At 39.4% G+C, this 20,299-nt stretch overlaps 1 protein-coding gene across 1 annotated transcript in view; it reads left to right on the forward strand.

Moving 5' to 3' along the window:
- LOC104164166 overlaps window positions 1–20,299 on the forward strand; it is a gene marked incomplete at its 3' end in the record, with an annotated part of 34,769 nt that overhangs the window by 13,493 nt on the left and 977 nt on the right. Inside the window, exons 5-9 of the mRNA XM_009703418.1 lie at window positions 884–994; window positions 5,037–5,215; window positions 15,093–15,250; window positions 16,909–16,951; window positions 19,202–19,388. Of these exons, the coding sequence (XP_009701720.1) occupies window positions 884–994; window positions 5,037–5,215; window positions 15,093–15,250; window positions 16,909–16,951; window positions 19,202–19,388 (678 nt within the window). The remainder of the gene's footprint in view (window positions 1–883; window positions 995–5,036; window positions 5,216–15,092; window positions 15,251–16,908; window positions 16,952–19,201; window positions 19,389–20,299) is intronic.

The following is a 20,299-nucleotide window of genomic DNA, read 5'->3' on the forward strand; positions in this document are numbered from 1 at the left end:
TCCTCAGGGATACACTGAACAATCACATTTACTGCATGATAGGGTACAAAACCTTTTAAAATATACATTAAAGACTATGTATATGGGACAATATTTCCCAAAACAATTTTTTTTCACAGTACATTAGGCATGCTTAATTATAAATGAGAAGGAAAAAACTGAGTCCAAGAAATTTGTAACTAGGATTTAAGTAACTGTATATTGGTTTCTGTGAATGGAACATATTTATCACTTCCCTAATTTGGCTCCATTCCTAACTGGCAAATGTCTGCGCCCTATTTTATTAGGAGTGCATGTGCTTTGCAACAGTTAATAAATAAACAAAAGGTTGATATGTTAACAAATCTGATTCAGTCCCTCCTTCACTGGTCTTTTGTTAACTTACTATGTTATTTCCCCCTAAAGAGAAAACCCACAAAATACTATAGCCAAATACTGCTAACCAGTAAGAGAAACATGAGCACAGAAAGTAGTCCTTCAGTCCTAAATCCAAAGCTCACCAGAATAATATGTTTTTTCTACTTACTTTACTGAACATTGCACCAGATCTTTGATGGCACTTGAGGCCAAAATGATCAGAGACTGAAATGCTTATTTGCATCTTAAAGCATTTAAGTCCTAATGGCATTTTTAATGAAATTTCTCCACTGCCAATGATTATCTACCACTGAACCAGTGCATAAATCCTGAAGTTTCATTTACAGATGACTAACAAGTTGCTCAAAAAAACTTGCTCCATGTCCAAGTTGATATCGTGAAGGCCCTGAAGCATAATCCTAAACTGTTTTGACAGATATGTTTTGCTAGAATGTCTTGATCACATAGACATGCTTGATACCCTAACTCTAAATAAAATGTTGTTTGTTTGTTTTTTTTATTCCAGATAGTGCAGCTGAAGAAGCAGGGCTTCAGGTTGGGGATATTCTGATAGCAGTCAATGGAACTGATGTCACCAGCATGCCACATTTAGAAGCTGCCAATCTGGCAAGGAAAGGTAAGTTTGAGATCACAATAAATTACAGAGATGGGTCAGGATTGCTGTACGATGCTCCAAATACATCCAGACAAGTTGGGTGATGGATGCAACAGACATCTTACTTAACAATTTAATACAGTAGTATTGCCCAAGTCACTACAACAGACATCTTACTTAACAATTTAATGCATTAGTATTTAATACAGTAGTATTGCCCAAGTCACTTTTTTATGTAGACTTTGCTGAGAACACAGAAGAAAACAGGCATATAAAATATTCCTCAAAGAGTACATGTGACAGTAATGCTTTTGGCTCGCTTGCCTTAAAGAAAGTGACCAAGAAAGTCCTGAAAGTGACTGCAGAGACACCAATACCTTATTTATGTCTTATGCTTCCTCAGGAAGAGACTTCGTGGCTTGGTTCAGTGCACCCAGTAGTTATTTCTGTGTTGCCAAGAGCTGAAGTCTAGTCAGGAGAATAGAGAGGTTATTCCATGAGGCATCCTTTTGCAGCACCACAGAAACAAGGAGTCAGCAATATTAATCGTGCATATTCTTCCTAGAATTCTGATGGCTAACACCCTAAGATACCCATGTTTGCATGATGAAAGTTAATCTACTGTCATTCTTTTATTTATCCCAGATATGGTTTTGACAAGGGCTCATGGGAAATTCAATAAATTAAAATGCTTTTACAAGACAGTGACAAATTTAACTTGACACATAGCAAGTTCTTTAATTATAGAGATGCCATTCACACTGTTACATTTAAGAGTATGTCAAGTCTTTTAGTAGATAAATGTCTGATTAGTGGGTATTTTTAACTTCTCAGAGAACACCCCCTGGCCTAAATCTTGGCACACAGACAGCATTCCCAAAGTCAAACGTCCCCAAAAGAGAAATCCAGCAAATGTTTTGCAGATGAAAATGTGTCATAGTCACATTTCTCAATCCTCTTTATATCATTGCTACCTACTCTGAAGTAGTATCTGATATAACCAGAATTTCAGGCCTTTAAGGTCAAAGCCATAGATGTATTGATAGCATCAGCAAATATCATGAAATTGTACCTCATTGTTGGTAACAATAACACATTTTTAGACAATCTTGCAACCTAATGTCTCCTTTGAGCACTTACCTTTTGCAAATGATAAGTAGACACTTTAGCAGAGGTTAGCCTCCAACATCAAGCCTCCTCAGTGAGGGGCACTGAAAGCAGAAAAGGTTAGTAGACTCCAAGACATGGAAAAGAAAGAATTCTCAAGAGCATATGTAAGATGACAGAGACTGAATGTGCCCGTAAAAGCATTCACAGCCATTTTTGTATAACCTCTAATTTATGTACGCCCATTTAAGCAATGAAACCCAACAACTTCTCTAAACTCATAAAATAGGCAAGCACCTGAGATCCTGCTTGCAAATGTAGGTCACAGAAACTGTTTTAAGAGGTTTCTTCAGATAGCTGGCTCCATTACTAGTTCTCAACACAAACTTAGTTTCATTCCAGAATTTCTGTTAAAAGAAGGCCAAATATTGCTTGGTTTAATTCATGGTTTCCTAGGCTGCTTTGCTTCTTGCTGCTTCTAGAAGCTACATTGAGAGAAGAGCCGATGAGGAGAGGTGCTATACTGAACCTTGTTGTTACCAACAAGGAGGGACTGGTGGGGACTGTGAAGCTCAAGGGCAGCCTTGGCTGAAGTGACCATGAAATGGTGGAGTTCAAGATCCTTAGGGCAGTGAAGAGGGTGCACAGCAAGCTCGCTACCCTGGACTTCAGGAGAAGAAACTTTGGCCTCTTCAGTGAGCTGCTTGGTAGAGTACCATGGGATAAAGTCCTAGAGTGAAGAGGGGCCCAACAAACCTGGTTAATATTCAAGGATCACCTCCTCCAAGCTCAGGAGCGATGCATCCCAACCAAGAAAGAGGAAGTCAGGCAAAAATGCCAGGAGACTTGCATGGATGAACAAGGAGCTCTTGGACAAACACAAACACAAAAAGGAAGCCTACAGAGGGTGGAAGCAAGGGCAGGTAGCCTGGGAGGAACACAGAGAAATTGTCTGAGCAGCAGGGATCAGGTTAGGAAAGCTAAAACCCTGATAGAATTAAATCTGGCCAGGGACATCAAGGGCAACAAGAAAAGCTTCTATAGGTACATTGGTGATAAAAGGAAGACTAGGGAAAATGTAGACCCTCTCCTGAAGGAGACAGGAGACCTATTTACCCAGGACATGGAGAAGGCTGAAGTACTCAATGACTTTTTTGCCTCAGTCTTCACTGGCAAGTGCTCCAGCCACATCTCCCAAGTCGCAGAAGGCAAAGGCAAGGACTGGGAGAATGAAGAACCACCCACTGTAGGAGAAGATCGGGTTCAAGACCACCTAAGGAATCTGAAGATGTACAAGTCCATGGGACCTGATGAGATGCATCCACAGGTCCTGAGGGAACTGATGGATCAAGCTGCTAAGCCACTATCCATCGTATTTGAGAAGTCATGGCAGTCCAGTGAACTTCCTGGTGACTGGAAAAGGGGCAACATAACCTCCATTTTTAAAAGGGGAAAAAAAAGAAGACCCAGGGAACTACAGGCCAGTCAGTCTCACTTCTGTGCCTGGCAAGATCATGGAGCAGATCCTCCTGGAAACTATGCTAAGGCACATTGAAAATAAGGAGGTGATTGGTGACAGCCAGCATGGCTTCACTAAGGGCAAATCGTGCCTGACAAATTTGATGGCCTTCTACAACACAGTTAGTGTTGGTGGATAAGGGAAGAGCAACTGACGTCATCTACCCGGACTTGTGCGAAGGATTTAACACTGTCCCTCACAACATCCTTGTCTCTAAATTGGAGAGACATGGATTTGATGAATGGACCACTCAATGGATAAAGAATTGGCTGGATGCTCTCACTCAGAGAGTTGCTTGATGTCAATGGCTTGATGTCCAAGAGGAGACCGGTGATGAGGGATTCTCCTCAGGAGTTGATATTGGGACCAGTGCTGTTTAACATCTTTGTTGTCAACATGGACAGTGGAGTTGAGTGCACCCTCAGCAAGTTTGCCAACAACACCAAGCTGTGTGGTGCAGTCAACACACTGGAGGGAAGGGATGCCATCCAGAGGGACCTTGACAGGCTTGAGAGTTGGGACCATACAAATCTCATGAAGTTCACCAAGGCCAAGTGCAAGGTCCTGCCCATGGACCAGGGCAATCCCAAGCACAAATACAAACTGGGCAGAGAAAGGATCGAGAGCAGCCCTGAAGAGAAAGACTTGGGGGTGCTGGTTGACAACAAGCTCAACGTGACCCAGCAGTGTGTGCTTGCAGCCCAGAAAACCAACTGTATCCTGTGCTGCATCAAAAGAAGTGTGACCGGCAGGTCAAGGGAGGTGATTCTCTCCCCCTACTCCACTCTGATGAGACCCCAACTGGAGTGCTGCCTTTAGCTCTGGGGCCCCCAACACAAGAAGGACATGGTCCAGTTGGAGCAAGTCCAGTTGAGGGCCACAAAGATGATCAGAGGGCTGGAGCACCTCTCCTAGGAAGACAGGCTGAGAGTTGGGGTTGTTCAACCTGGAGAAGAGAAGGCTCCAGCGACACCTTAGATCAGCCTTCCAGTACCCAAAAGGGGCCTACAAGAAAGCCAGGGAGGGACTTTTCACAAGTGCATGTGGTGATAGGCCAAGTGGCACTGGCTTTAAACTGGAAAAGGGAAGATTTATACTAGATATTAGGAAGAAATTCTTCACTGTGGGGGTGGTGAGGCACTGGAACAGGTTGCCCAGAGAAGTTGTGGACGTCCCATCCTTGGAAGTGTTCAAGGTGAGCTTGGATGAGGCTTTGAGCAACCCGGTCTAGTGGAAGGTGTCCCTGCCCATGGCAGGGGGTTGGAATTAGATGATCTTTAAGCTCCCTTCCAAACAAACCATTCTATGATTCTATGAGAAGGGCATGGGATAGAATACCACCTTCCTGCTCCATACCCTATAGAGCTATTCAAAAATATTGACGGACTAGATTATAGTTTTGATCTATGTTTTCACATTCTTCATGCAATATTTTAGGTCCTGATATCCTGACTATGGTGGTGGGATCAGATATCAGCCGTTACCCTAACACCCCCAGACCTACCTGCCGAGGATATTTGCATAAACGAACACAGTCAGCGATACTGAAGGGCTGGAGAAAGAGATGGTTTGTGCTGAAACATAATGGCTACCTACAGTATTACAAACACAAGAAGGTAAGATGAGAGGCAGGTGAGGAAGCAAGTTGCATCCTGAACTATGAAGTGCAGCAGTATTGTACTCAAATTCACAGATCACTGTCTTGACTTGTAGTATTTACAGAATAATATCAGCACTAAAGATGTTTTGGCATGTGGTATACAGAGGAGGCTTATTGAGTAGTTCTGCCTTCCTATATCCTCGTCACAGACACAGACACCATCAGGCTTTTATGGATTCATATTCAATCTCTTAGTTCTGATCATCAAGAAGTCTATGAATTGAATAGGCTCTGGAAGGCTTTGGATGAGATGGAGTAGTTTCAGATGTGTAGGAGCTCTGTATTCCATCTACTATTACATGCATTTTCTTAAACAGGTATGACCATGAGATTTCTTTGTGTGTCCGAATAAGCTGTAGACCTGCACAGAGAGGTATTGGGAAGGCTTAGTTTCTTCAGAGTAGCATTGCTCAGCACTTCGATCTCTGTTATATAAGCAGAGACCTGTATAGTACTTAGTATTTCTAGGTAGTACAGAAAACTTCAACTTCATCTAACAGTAGCCATTCAAAAAAGGATTAAAACAGGTGCTTCACGAAAAGAAATATTTTACTTGGCCTTATCCTGAGACTCCATTTCAATATGGCATCATTTACAACCCTCTAGTTCTATAGCAAGTCTCAATGGCCCTAAATTAGTGGTTTCACAGTTTTCTCAGCTACAAACATTTCAGTATTCTACACAGTTATTTGCCACTAATAAATTAATAAAGACATCGCCTCAAAAAGATTTTTAAAAAGGGGAATTTTCCCTTGAAGTGCTTAGCTTCGGGGATAGAGGACGCGGGCAGGAGGCAGCGGGCACGGCTCATGGCCCTGGCCACAGCAGAGCCAGTGAGCTCACCTGCTCTACAGTAGTGTTTTACTAGTAGTTTGTGAGGCAGTTCAGTGGGTACTGCATGTAATTACAAGTTACTAATCCCTTCTTCTGAGTAGCTTCATGATGAAGTTATTCATTGAGAAAGTTATGTCTAAAATCAAACAGATTGATCTCAAAGACTGTGGTCTGTTCAGCGCTTTTTGTGCTAAAACATTTTACAGCTTGTAAAAAAGATTCAAGGTCATCTACTTAGCATTCATTTTAACCTGATTTCAACAAAACTTAGGCTGAGAAAATTTGCCTTGGTGAGGAATTTATCACAAGATGAAGCCCGTGTAGCTTCCAGTTAATCTTCTAGTTAGCCTAGGAAGGTCATCAGTGGAAATATCAGCTGGTTAGAAACAGGTTTGTCTCCAACACACAATTTAAACACATACCAGTGAAATACAGCCATGTCCACCCTTAATCAAAAACTAGTGAGAAACTGAGCATGGCACCAAGGCCTTGACCTGTAATAGTTTTTATCTTTGCTGACATGGTCACACACCTTTTGGTCATCTCAGAATATGAAGGATGTAGACATACATGTACACACATACATATGTAGACATACCAGCACAAATTTGCAATAAGCATTAATATAGTCTAGAGAACAAGATGTTGTTAAGAAAGTTCAACCAGCAGAAGACAATAGGGAACCTGATGCTACAGGCTTCACTCCTGATCATGAATCTACTGTTACATTGAGTTTTTCTGCTGTCATCTCTCTTGATTTCACACATCAGTCTCCCATATATGTATTTCATTTTTTGCTCATATATATTAGCCTGTTTGGTCATTTTTACATGAATAGTAGAGCCACTCCAGTAAAATCCTCACTCGAATTTTTTGCCTTTTTAGTAAAAACTAAAAACCAAATCTTTTTTACCTCAAAGATGCTGATGCAATGCTTCCCAAGAGCTGTACTTTGAGGACTGCATGGGTTAGCCTTTCTCCACAATGAAGACCTCTGATACCCCCAACAATGCATTCTCGTCCCTCCTCCTGGTGATCCTAAGCATAGTTTTTCATGGACAATACTGTTAAGACAAAAAAAAGAATTCACATGAGGCACTGCAGTTTCATATCCAAACTGAAATGAATCAAGCTTTCAGCCTTTAAGCTTCTTGATCAAAACCAAACACTTCTATGATAAAAAGCCATTTTGTGAAAAGTAATTAAAAATTATAGAAAGAGCTTGCTTTTCTATAATTCTCTATCCACCTGACATTTCCAGCAGAAAATCTAGTAGGCTTATTTCTCTCCATATGCCATGATATACACACTAGCCATCTAATCAGTGTTATGCTGCAGAACTACTGAGTATAAAACAAAGCAGTCTGCCTTTCTGTCATAATTATTTCAGCACTACCTATTCTGGTCTCAAAATAAAAACAAATAAACAAACAAATCACACACTAAAAAGGATACAATCATATAGGAACATCTGTTTAGAGAGAAGTTTTTATTTTATCCTAGTTGAGTCTTTCATCAAACTCCTGAAATATAAAAAAAATCTAATTTTACCTTTTAAACAGTCTCCACTTTCCAACCAATTAAGTACCCCTCAAGACAAAGGTGTTTGATAGATTGAGTTGAGGATTAGAAGGTGTCCCATAATCTTACGTTCATTAATACGGATTATTTTTTTTTATTATTTCTTTCAACTAGCAGGTTCCTTTTTTAAGCTTATCTTTTCTTCCTCAGCTATCTTTGTCTTACTTACTGCAATGAAAAAATAAATACTTCAATCATACCAACCTTATGTTTTGATAGTAGGCTTTTTAGCCACTGAAAGTATGCATTTGCTTTTGTTTAAAATGAGTAAATAAATTTAAAACACTGCATAAACATTTGATAGTGATAACTGCTGCTTGTTTTCTTGCGTTATCTAAGACACACCATTCAACCACTTTTTAAATTATTTCATACCCTTTTTTTGCCAGCTGCTCTACCTCTGTCTCTGTCTCTGGACCCCAAAGAACACGACAAAATATTGCAGTACTATTTTAGCAACTGAAAGCACAAGGACCTTCTTCATGGCCTCATGTGCTTACAGAGTATTCTTCACTACTGAGAGATCCAACAACTAAGTGAAGTAAGAGGGAGCTCAGCTGGACTCGTTAGCACTTCTTTTTTCTGTTGGTATGGTTTCTATCAGGGCATAAGAACAACACATACAGCCACTGCTCATCCCACTTTCTTTTCTAAGAGAATTACAAATAATGTTCTTAGTTTAACACAGCATTTATGTAACGTCAGCTGCATGATTAAGCTGGAAACATTGTGTTCTAGGCCTTGTCTCACTCAGGAGGAAAAATTTTTCTACTTAGTGGATGCAAGATCTTCTTTTAAACAGTTCATTGAAGGCAAGAATAATTCAGGGAGACAAAAATAGTTCAGGATAATCTGCATGTCAGTATCCAACAAACTAACAAGAGTCATCAATTTTCGGGTCTTGATTCTGATGTTAAGAACAGCAACTTACATTGGTGTAATTCTAGTGACTCCAGCAAGGTCACGCCTGATTTCCACCTATGTAAGAACACAACTAGGCCTTTTATTTATGCCTGAAGGGATGCATATAATGTTTTGTCGTGGAGAAAAGAAGGGGTGTTTTATTTTCTGCTTTAGTCCAGATCAACAAACACAGAGAGCTATATTTCCTCATCATTGCTATTTAGAGGCAGAAATTATCCATCCTGAACTTTCCTTTTCCCACCCATATTATAAAAGAGACTGATGTTTCTAGAGCTTTTTACATATTGATTCACCCATGTAACTGCTGCTGTTTCTGACTCATTTCTATCCAATCATATATTGGCGAAGTGATAGCTCTTGCAGCAGATTCGGTCACTTTACACACAAGGTCATTTTGTTTTCCCTCAAAGAGATGTTACCACTGACCTTGATTCTACAATCCATATAAGTAACTAAAACACAGTTTAGTTGTCAGTAGACATAGCTATGTTTGCCACCTCATAGCAGAAATATTGGCATGTTGGATTAGAATATTGTTTTTTGTAAATTACTGAGATCAGTGGAGATATAATGATTTATAATATTTTTGCCTACCCTTAGCAGCAGTGGAGTTCCACCATACAGTCTACAGTTCTAATTCCCCATTGTCCAGATGACTAGATCTTCTCAAATGTGCTATTTCCTTCTTTGCAAATGTACCCAGTTTTTCTCCTAAAGAAAGATGTCTGGACATTGTAAGGAGGTAGAGAGTGAGGTACGCTTAAGTCCTACCCTGAGGCAAGTGTAAGCAATAAAGTTTCTTGTGCTTGAACTTAACATATTTTTTCAGGGAAAACTGAAAGCATAACAGTATAGTCAAGCATTTACCCTTTCTTTACAGATAGCGGTGTGTGCTCCTCTAACTAGCATTGGCTGCTCAGCACAGTAAAGTGACTGCAAAGTCACCACAAAATGTCTGTGGTGAAGACAGCAGTGCAGGGCAGAGAAACTTTAATCAACTTTAGATAAGACCAGCGAGATAACAAAAGCAATCTAGCCACAGCAGGAGAGCATCACTTCAACAGGTTAAATAAGTTCACACAGATCTCTCAGCTGCCATCACCAAGTTGCTTTTAGAACCTGGCGGCTAACTTGAAAACTTTACAATATGCTGCAGCCTTCAGGATGAGGAAATACTGCTTTTGCAATCTCCTTAAAAAGAAAGAATATAACTCTTGGGACTCAGGAACAAAAGGGCCGATAAGACGTTTAAAGACTGTGGAGCATGCATTGCCTCTATCATGAGGGCATACCTGCTGGAGAGCTAACAGTGTTAGGCTCAATAGGAAAACACAAGGATAAAGAAAGCATTATAGCCAAAAATATGTTTCCCAAAATTCTTCATTGCAAGTATCCATCATGTAAGGAGTTCAGCTAGTTAAAAGCAGGGATGTACAAATCCACTAAAAATATAACTGACTGCAAACAGGACAGTGGTATCGATGTATCTCCTTTCCAGACTTCCTTTCCAGAAATCAGAGACTGATGTATTCTAGTGAAATCCTCTCTGTCTGTCAGATCCTCATGTTACATTTGTCATTCATTCCATTTCTCTTGCCAATTCCCGCAGCTAAGAATGATGTGGAACAATAGTGATTAGGAATAAATATCTAAAGAGTATGAGTTTGCTGCCAACATTTTGTATGGACTCAAAGTAGGACATTCAAAAGAAGAAATTGTAATAGGAAGGAAGGAAGAAGGAGCAGTTAAGTTGGAAGAAGGAGTTGAGTTGGAAATCACTGTTCTGGCAGTAGGAAAGAGCATGCTTTAGACATTCAGATGTAGCAAGCGACTGAACGGTGAATAAAGAGCAAATTCCCCTTCACGTGTAGCCTAAGCCTTAGAGAAATGACCTTGATGATAGTTCGTGGTTGTAATGCTCTGAAACATGCTGTAAGAAAACTGCAACACGTACTATTGAGAAGTACTCTCACTGAACACAGTGGCAGAAGTGAAGGGTAGGGATGTGCTTTTTGTCGGTCTTCATTATGATTATATATAATAATGTCAGTTTAAAAAAGAATTACGATTTGCATCTCTTAGGTTCACAAGTTTAATGCCTCTGGGAAGCCCTCAGGCATAGTGTGAGTGACTAAGGCAAAGATTCTCAAAGCTGAGGCAAGGGCAGTGGGAACAAAGATGTGCTTTTCATAACATCCAAAAGTAATTAGACCCCAGCCTGGTAAACAGCTATTACATCACCTAAATGATCAGATGTTAGGTCATATTCCTGTTTCCATTATGAAGCCAGGGCATTTCAGTAGCTCAACAGAATCTTGTCTTCTCTGTTTATGGCAGCCAGGACACTGGCAATTAAGGATTACTGATAATTATACAGTGCTATTTAGATTCAAAGAGGTCCATAATCTTAACTTTTTCTCAACATCAGAATGCTTTCCTCATTGAATATTCTTTAATTAGTGGTGTCTCTGTGAACAAAATTGCTGTTCCTTAGTTGACTCTATTAGGGTATGTTTGTGTTTGTAAATCATTCTTTTCTCACTCTCTGCCTTAGTCGGAACACCTAGAAACTGTATTACAATTTGCTATTTCTTTTTATTCCAGATAAGATTCAACATCAACATTTACACACCTTGTATAACCAGATGGATACCAGTCTTCCATTTACTCTTTATTCACATCAAGACACATCACTTTGCACCCAGGCCTCACAGAACAAGTGAAAGCCCTCCTAAATGCAAAGAGGAAATTTAAATGCAGACTTAAATATTCCCTTTTCTTTCTACAATTATATTCTTTGTACATAGGAAGAGGGCATTTCACAGAAAGAGTATTTACAGAAATTTTGTAACTCAGACACTACAGTACATGCTTCTGGTTGCTTGTGTACACCCTTAAGGCTGTTCCCAGTAGAACAGAATAGAGAGGGAAAAAAAAATGGTTTTTAATTATTTTAATTTCTGTAGTATATACAGAGTCCAACTATTATACCAAGAAAGAAATCCTCTGCCTGCCGTGTGTGGACCTTTCACATAACTTTAATCTCTGACAAACATTCAGTCCTTTGTTCTCTTGAGCAAGTGTGTGTGTTCGTCACTAATCCTAAGCACTTTATATAAAAGGCTTAGCTATAAATAGATTTAGGTCTGAGCCATTGCTCGTAAAGATACCACTTCTGTTTGTTCTTCATTCTTACTTGAAGATTTATCATCATATTTTGGGAGCTGCCACATTATTTAGAACTGGTGTACAATCTGATTTCTTCTCTACATTTTCCATGACTCCCATGGCTCCAGGTTATAGTTTTCAATTTACACTTAAGGACCTGCAGAATCCAAGATTTCCAATACTTACACTGTATTATTTCTATTAATAAATGAGAAATAATGCTGACTGATATGAGATACAAGTTAATTTTGGCCTACTAACAGATTGCATAGCCTGACCCAGAGAAAGAGTCATAACCAGATATATTATTTGATCTTGTTCAAGTTGTTCAAAATTTTAACCCAATCAGTAGTTCTTCCTGTGAGGCTCAATTCTGCGAACTGTTCATTACCTTTTGTGCAATTAATTGCAGCAATTTACCCAACCTCAACAAAAGAACCAACTGGACCGTGAAGATTAATCATATCATGAGACCACCTGATTGTACTTTGTCTGACAGCCAATACAGTTAGGTGTAGGATAATTAAGATCTTCAAATCAAGGGAGCTTTTACATCTTTTCCCCCTGTTGTCTTGCTCTTCAGTATGTTTCTATTCTCTCTAGTTTAGATGTAAATTGTTCAAAGCAAAACAAAACAAAAAACTAAATAAATTCAGCTCTATGGGTGAAAAATGCCATACAAAGAGTTGTGGAGTCTAGAACTCTCTGTTCCCTGACATATGCAAGTCTTTTCCTCAAGGAGAAAGGAAAAAAGATGTGGAGGAAAAAGCCTTAGTCTCTCTTCTGGACCAATGTGCCCAGCTCAAAGAAGAAATGCAAACAGGCTTTAGCCATAATTTCCTAAATATCTGAACAATGGGCCTACCACAAAGCACAGTGATTGAAAAAAGATAGGGATGGAAAGATTTTAGAGATACTACTAAGCAAGCAGCACCAGGCCTCAGGGAGAAGCTGGTCAGAGAAAACCAGAAAATAACAGATGGTGAAAATGCTGCAAGCCTGGTACTAGGGAGGGTCGTGGTCACATCTGCTGTGACGAAGAATGTTAGGCAAATGAGAAATCAGAAGCAAAAAGAAAAAAGATTTTATTTGCTTGCCTCATTTAAGAAAAGTTTAGTTTAAGAACACAGGGGCACATCCAGGAAGACATTTTTGAAAGACGGTCAAAAATTCTGCTATGTCATTACTTATCTGTAACCAATCTGAACCAGTGACCTAGGGACGACAGCCTCACACTTTCCACTGCCAGCCAGTCTTTTGTTTCTGCTTTCTAGCACTGCTCAGTTTTCACATCATGTTTCAGATTTTTTTCTATTATTCCTTCTAGAATTATATCTTGTTTTCTGTAAAGTTACTTTTATTCTGTTTTCCCTGTACTTGCAGTCCCTTGTGTAGCTTGATTTTCGTCTCTTTTCATAGTTATTCCTGTTGTTGATTTTGATTTCTTTTACTGCAAATAGCTTGAAATGTTCATATACCTTTTCAGCTTCTCCTTTCTATAGACAAAGAAGTTTAACTAGAATAGCAAATTCTTTAAACATAGTGAATCATTCACAAAATGCTATGAATGTCATTTATTTTCTCAAATTATTTGCATCAAATTAAATAAGGATGATTTGTGACCCCCTCCCCCAGGCTACATACACTACTTTAATGACCATTTCATACAATAAATGAAGGAGGCATCTGCTTTTCTGTTCTTATTTCTCCCTTATTTCAGTCTCTCATAGTTATACATTGTTTAATATTTTCATTTTTTTGCAGAAACATTTCCCTTAAAACTCAGGCCATCTTAGGAAAACTAGCAGCATGGGAAGGGTTACTTCAGATGTTTCTGTTATTCTTAGAAGAGCATTTAGCAAAGCAGCATTAGCTTTCTGCCTTCTACCCAGAGGAATCCATCCATATTAGATACTGCAGGTATTGCCAAGAATTCATGAAACAGATGATAGTAACCTTGAGACAACAAAAACTCTATTTTACTTAAGTGCAGAATGGAACAGTAATTGCTAAATTCTGAGTTAGTTCATTTAAAATCTGTATGACACATATCATCAACTCAAGCAGCATTGCATAGTTATATTAGGTTCTATAGTGGCAGTATCATCAATGGGTTACTCTCTGGTCACAGGCATAAGAAATTACTTTTATGATTAATTTTTCAGCAATATATCTTTGGTACTTTTTATAACAAAGGAATGTTTGCCAAAGAAATGCTCTCAAGATATTATTCATGAAAACCACATGAGTGAAAACCCTCTTACATGCGGTTTATCAGAATAAGGGGAGCATGGCTGCCTATCAGTCAATGAAGGACATTTGATCTCATGTTGAACGCCTCAATTCCATCTTATTCCTTTCCAAGATGTATTCATTTGAAGTGGAGTGGACATAAATCATTCTTGATGCCACAGAACTCTATCTGCGTTCATTCTAGACAACACGGAAAGTGTTTAGAAAAGGAGTTTATAGGGATGTGCAATAATAGTGATAACACAGCCATTTCAGTATCTGCAGTGACTGTTGCCTTCAAGCTAGGACAGCGTGCGCCTTTGTTTTGAATTAACATATGGACTTGAGGGAAACTGGGCTAGGAAAGATCGGGGAGGAACTGCTTCACCTACCTCCTCACATTAAAGACCTTAATGACTTCTTATGCATAACCACAAATACACTGACAATGCCTTTCAGTCTCAAAGAGCTTTAACTGAATCAGGAGCAATACAGTACAAACGGTTTTGAAATGCTTTCCATTGACAGTTGTCTGAAATAAATGCAAAGCATTATGAACATAATGATATTTAGGGCAACTTTGTAAAGGAACTGAAATCCAGCCTTTTAAATTATGCTCATTACTTTCGAAGTAAGCTTCAATGTAAGCCTTTGTTCTCTCTGTCTGCACACATGTAAGGTGAGGTTTTCAGTGTAAATGCTGACTGCCAGCCGCATTGCTTGGTAAAGAGACGCGCTCCTGAATTCTTTGGTGCACTGTGAAAATCCCAGTCTCACTCAGCTGCACCCGCAAAAGTTGGAATATTTACAAATAGCTAGCAAGGTTTCCACATGCAGATATGATTTCTGATGAACCAAAAATAATTAAGAAAGCCAAAATAGAGGGGCAAATTTAGACAGTGTTGGACTAGTTTATCTTTTGTGACTGCAATGTGTTTTCTGAGGCTGCTGATCATTAAACCATGTAATAGTTCAAAAGTGCAAGATCTTCCCACCAACTTCTGAACTTTTCAGTATTCCTTGAGTTTATCTCCATCTCACAGAGATCTGTTTCATATTAGTTCTGAACTTTGGCACTCTCTCGCTAACTGCAGGATGAAGGGAAATGCAGACCCCTGGAAGTAACAAAGCTGGAAGGAGCAGAAATTGGTGTTGACACCAGTCTGGGTAAACCATTTGTTTTTAAATGTATACCTCAAAATGGAAACAGGATTTTCTACTTCTGTGCAACTTCCAACCAGGAAATGAAGAGGTAAGTGATTTTTTATTTTATGAGGTCAGTTTTGTTATTCTGGTTTGGGGAGAGGGAGTCTGAATTTTTGGAGGATGTTCACAATAACTGCCTTGATCACTAGGAAGAAACTTTACCTGTCAGCTACTTATGGGAAGATGGTGTTTCTAATTTTTATTTGCAGAAATTTCAAAAGCTATTTTTCAGCTTCATAGGTTTTTGGATGAGGGTTTTTTTTTTTTCATAAAGTCTTTAATATTTGTGCTTTGCTTAAGATTCCCCTGAATTCTTGATTTATCTCCAGAAATATCTTCACCCATATTCTTATGTCTTCTCCCCCACTGTTATATCAAATGGAAGTATAAATCTTCCTGTGGATGTAAGCTTTCCTATCAGTCATTTCACATGAATGATCTCTCTTCTACCCAATAAGGACAGGGCTAGTAATAGAATCACAGAATCGATTTGGTTGGAAGAGACCTCTGGGATCATCAAATCCAACCTTTGCCCTAACACCACCGTGTCAACTACACCATGGCACTAAGTGCCATGTCCTGTCTTCTCAAACACCTCCAGGGATGGTGACTCCACCACCCCCCTGGCCAGCCCATTCCAATGCCTAATGACCTTTTCTGTGAAGAAATGTCTCTTAATTTCTAGCCTGAACTTCCCCTGGTGCAGTTTGAGACTATGCCTTCTTGTCCTATCACTAGTTGCCTGGGAGAAGAACCCAACCCTCACCTCGCTACAACCTCCTTTCAGGTAGTTGTAGAAAGCAATAAGGTCTCCCCTCACCCTCCTTTTCTCCAGGCTAAACAACCCCAGCTCCCTCAGCCACTGCCCGTATGACTTACCCTCCAGACTCCATCAGCTTCGTTGCCCTTCTCTGGAAACACTCCAGCACCTGGAGCAATAAATACAATCCCACCTTCTCTTTCCTTTTCTGATATTCTGTCATATTATCATTTTAGTATTTCAAAATGCAAGTATGCCACAAAAGCATATTGGTTCTCATAAGAGGCAATGAGTTTGTGTTTGACTCAGAGTTAGGCTTAAAAATATTCCTTTTGCATTTCCCAAAGACTAGAGCTGACAAAATAGAGACTAAATCACCCAGAACACAAGTAACAACTTTTTAGGCCTAATTTCAAGATTTACTATAATCAAATTTAATTTGATTAAATTAATCAAATTTATGTTGATCAAATATAAAATTAAAATTTCCTATAATCTTATTTTCCTCTTTGTTTTATTGTGAATTATCAAAAATATAAAGCTGTAAAGTCAGATGACATTGGTATCCATCCACCTGTCTTTTTATAACATCTTACTCTTAACATAGCACCCACCATTGTAACATCAAAGCATTTTCCACTTCCAAATTCTGTATCATCCATAGCGCAAAAAGAATAACTTTGCCAACAAATAGCTTGCTTTGTTCTGAAAAATAAGTCTCAAAGCTGGCTGTGTAACACATTGTAATAAGTTATTTTTCTAGGACTTCGCAATATCAATTTAGATTTAATCCACTGCTTTTCTATCTTGAAGCCTTGAACGTGTCCTGAAAATCACACATCCCCTTAGATGCCGTCTGTGTCAGCAAGAGTTCAAAGAGGCAGTGAAGCACATTTATTCTGCTCTGCCAAACTAAGCTATTCCCATTTTTTGTCATATTATAGATGGCTGGAGGCTATGGATAAAGCAGTGCATCCTGTCCATCAGGTAATGCTTTATTTATATGAGAAGTATGTGCATAGCAGATCGTGCAGAAGACTGAGAGACGGTAGATGTATTTGTACATGGTCATGTGCAGACAGTGACATGGAAGCTGCATACTTTTGTTCTGGGCTGCTGGGACGTGAACCAGCTCCAGTCTAAAAGCCATATACATACATTATTGAGTCTGCAAATAAACTTTCCTACCATATGGTGGTATGAATCAAAATGCTCCCTCTCTAGATAGCAGCAGCTTTAAGGTGGTTCAGAAACATAACCTACAATGAGGGTAGTGGGAAGGGAGGAAGGGGAGAGACAACTCTCACAACCACATGTTCCGCCCTAAGTCACATGGTTTGGAGTCAAGGGAGAGAAGGGGTCTGTCTTCTGAAGTGTTCCCTGCAAGTCTGCCCAGGTTGCAAGCTACCTGCTTTTTCCAACAGAATATTGGCAGGGCAGGGGCTGGGGTGGGGCTGAGTTCTTCTTTATTTTCAGAGATGAAGAAAGATAAGTTAGCTGATAAACTTTGATTTCTATCTCTGTCTCTTTATACAGCTGTACTCTCTATTGGCCCCTATGGCTGAGAGAAACATAGCCGCAATTGTTCTTGAGCTGCTGCAGAGAGACCTTGCTCAATCCAACATAATTTAGTGTGAATAGTCCCTGGCTGACCACTGAACTGGGAGCTGCAAAGCTAATTTTAGTATTTCCAGGGTTGGAAGCATAGGGGTCAAGCCACTTTAGCCTACCCTTTCCTGGCCCCATGATTCCTATTCTTTCCTCCTATAGGCAGACCACCTTTATAAAAATATGCTGTTGATCTGTAAAATCTTTTTTTAAAAAAGATTTAGCTACTGAACCAGCTTGGGTTTTAGCAGAAAGAATGTGAGGCTCAAATGCAGAGTAAGTATCGAAATCTACCTTTTTTGCGGATGAAGTACAATAGTCAAAAAAAATAAAATTGCAAGGTACAAATTATAACCTGCAGTAATGCAGCAGGGGGAAAAAAAAAAAAAAGAAATTCACTTTCCTCCTTCTCTCAACTCAGGGCACATGAGTGACTCCTTCAGCGACGTGCTCTAGTGATGGTTTCCAAACAGTAAAAGGAAGTGTTTACTGTTACTTTATTTCCTTTTCCACAGAAACAAAATTGATCAAACATATATTTCTTTTGGCCTCAGCTTTCAGATGAAATTGTAAGTGTGAAACCAAATTTTTTTCTAAGTATATTCTACCTGGCACCTTCTTAAAAGAATACAAAGGAATCCACATACTTGAAAACAGCAAAAATAAATCAAACCATTTAAAGTGTGTACCCTAGCCAAAAGAAACAAAAAATAACTTGGGCCAAAAAGGAGGATAAAGGCACACATACACAAAAGAGTCATTCTTTAGTGTAACATGCAAAACTAACTTGTTGGATAAAAAGTTCCAGTATTACATATTTAGAAAGATCTTTCATACATTCACCCATTAACAACACAGTAAGTTGGCTCCTTTCTGTGCTACTGCATCTTATTTTTGACTGTTTTATTTTTTTTAGTTTTGTCTTTGAGCAAACAATATCCTTTTCTGAAAGAAATGTTTGATTTAACATGTCACTTTCATTGCCTAACCTCTGCTCTTAATGAACACTTTATCTGTTCTTTCCTTCTAACTGCACTTTCCATTAGGTTGAATAGAAAAACTTATATTTTCCATCTTTTTTGTTTGCTATACTGTTTGCTACTGGCTTTTTACAATAGGTAGTTTGTTACAGTAGGGCTTACAACACAATGGTTTAACAGACCAATATACTGACACTATGTCGTTTTAATGCATCTATAAGGATAACGATTTTATGAATACACTTAGTATTACTGAAGTCCTCTTCTGCCCTTTGCTGCAGTAAGTCTCAGCAGGTTTCCAATTCATAATAAAAAGTACAGCTAGCTACACTGCGCCAGGTCTTTTTTCCATCATTGCCCTGTCAAAGAGACTAAGGAAATATCATAAATAAATGCAAAAGAAAACTCCTGTGAAAACAACAGGATGCTTATTGATATTGCACACATTCTCTCCCTGGATTTCAAATTGCAATGACACTGGTTGATGTAGAATTTGGAAAATGTATTGCAGATAAGCAAAACACACTAGGAGAGGCTGAGTTCCTAACACCTCTCACATGTAAAGGAGAAGAAGAAATGCTTTAATCTCACATTAGCAGGTCCTCCTTGATTTCTTACCAGAACTTTTCATTACATGCTTACTTTACAGAACCACGTGTGGGTAGATGTCACACTGCATAACACTACACTTCCACCCTTGGCTATCAAAAACCCAGAGTGCCTGGGCCTTCTTCACCAGCTGGACAGAAGCAAAGATGTCTGGATTCAGCACTACTGCATTCTGAAGGATGGCTGTTTGTACTTTTATGCCACTCTCCGGTCTACACCTGCCCAAGGTAAGGACAGCTGATGGATTTTAATTGATTGTTAAAGCAGAAATGTTTTGCTGCAGTTTCCAAATAGAACTTTTACAATTAATGAGAGTTTCTTGTCAGCAAACACACTCTATTCTGTGAAGGTGAGTGAAGGAAGACCAGACTCAGTCTCTTTTCATAAAATAGCCACTTTATTTCCCCCTATCTTCTTTCCTTTTCCTCACATGGTCTGATTTTTTCTTTCTGGAATGGAGCTAGCCAGGATCTGTGCAATTTTCCTCAGGACCAAGTATCAGCAACAAGATCCACCCTTCCAAAGAACTTTACAGTGGCTTGAGCCAGTCCCACTGATGGCAGTCTGCTGAAAGCTGTAGACTCCTGCATGTTAGGTAGCATCCACAGAGGGAGGGACACTGTAAACTCAGACTAGTTTCTCTCGCACTGCTAGGTTTCCAGATGGCCTTGGCAAAGCTCATCCACCCATCAACAGGCAGAATGTCCCTATTCTAGCAGAGGTTGGTGCTCCAGAGTGTGGCCATGGTCAGTTCACTGTAAGAGTCATTAAGCATTGGAACAGGCTCCCCCGGGGGGGGGGGGACTCCCCATCCCTGGAGGGGTTCAAAAAACATTTAGATGTGGTGATTTGAGAACTGGTTTAGAGGGTTTAGTGGGCATGGTGGCACCGGGTATGCGGTTGGACTTGGTGATCTTTGAGGTCTCTTCCAACCATAACAATTCTATGATTCTATTTGCAGCTAAGGCTGCCATCTAGCAGCTCTCCTCATTCCAGAACAAGGTGTTTAGCCACTCTCTGAAAGCAGCAACATGAGGCTACCAAGGTCAACTACACTGAGGAGAGCCTGCAAACACAACTGTACAAAAGCCAGTATTAAAAAAAAAAAAAAAAAAAAAAAAAAACAAGCACCAGGGCA

Source organism: Cariama cristata, unplaced genomic scaffold (assembly GCF_000690535.1).
Source record: "Cariama cristata isolate BGI_N322 unplaced genomic scaffold, ASM69053v1 scaffold9827, whole genome shotgun sequence".
NCBI lineage: Eukaryota > Metazoa > Chordata > Aves > Cariamiformes > Cariamidae > Cariama > Cariama cristata.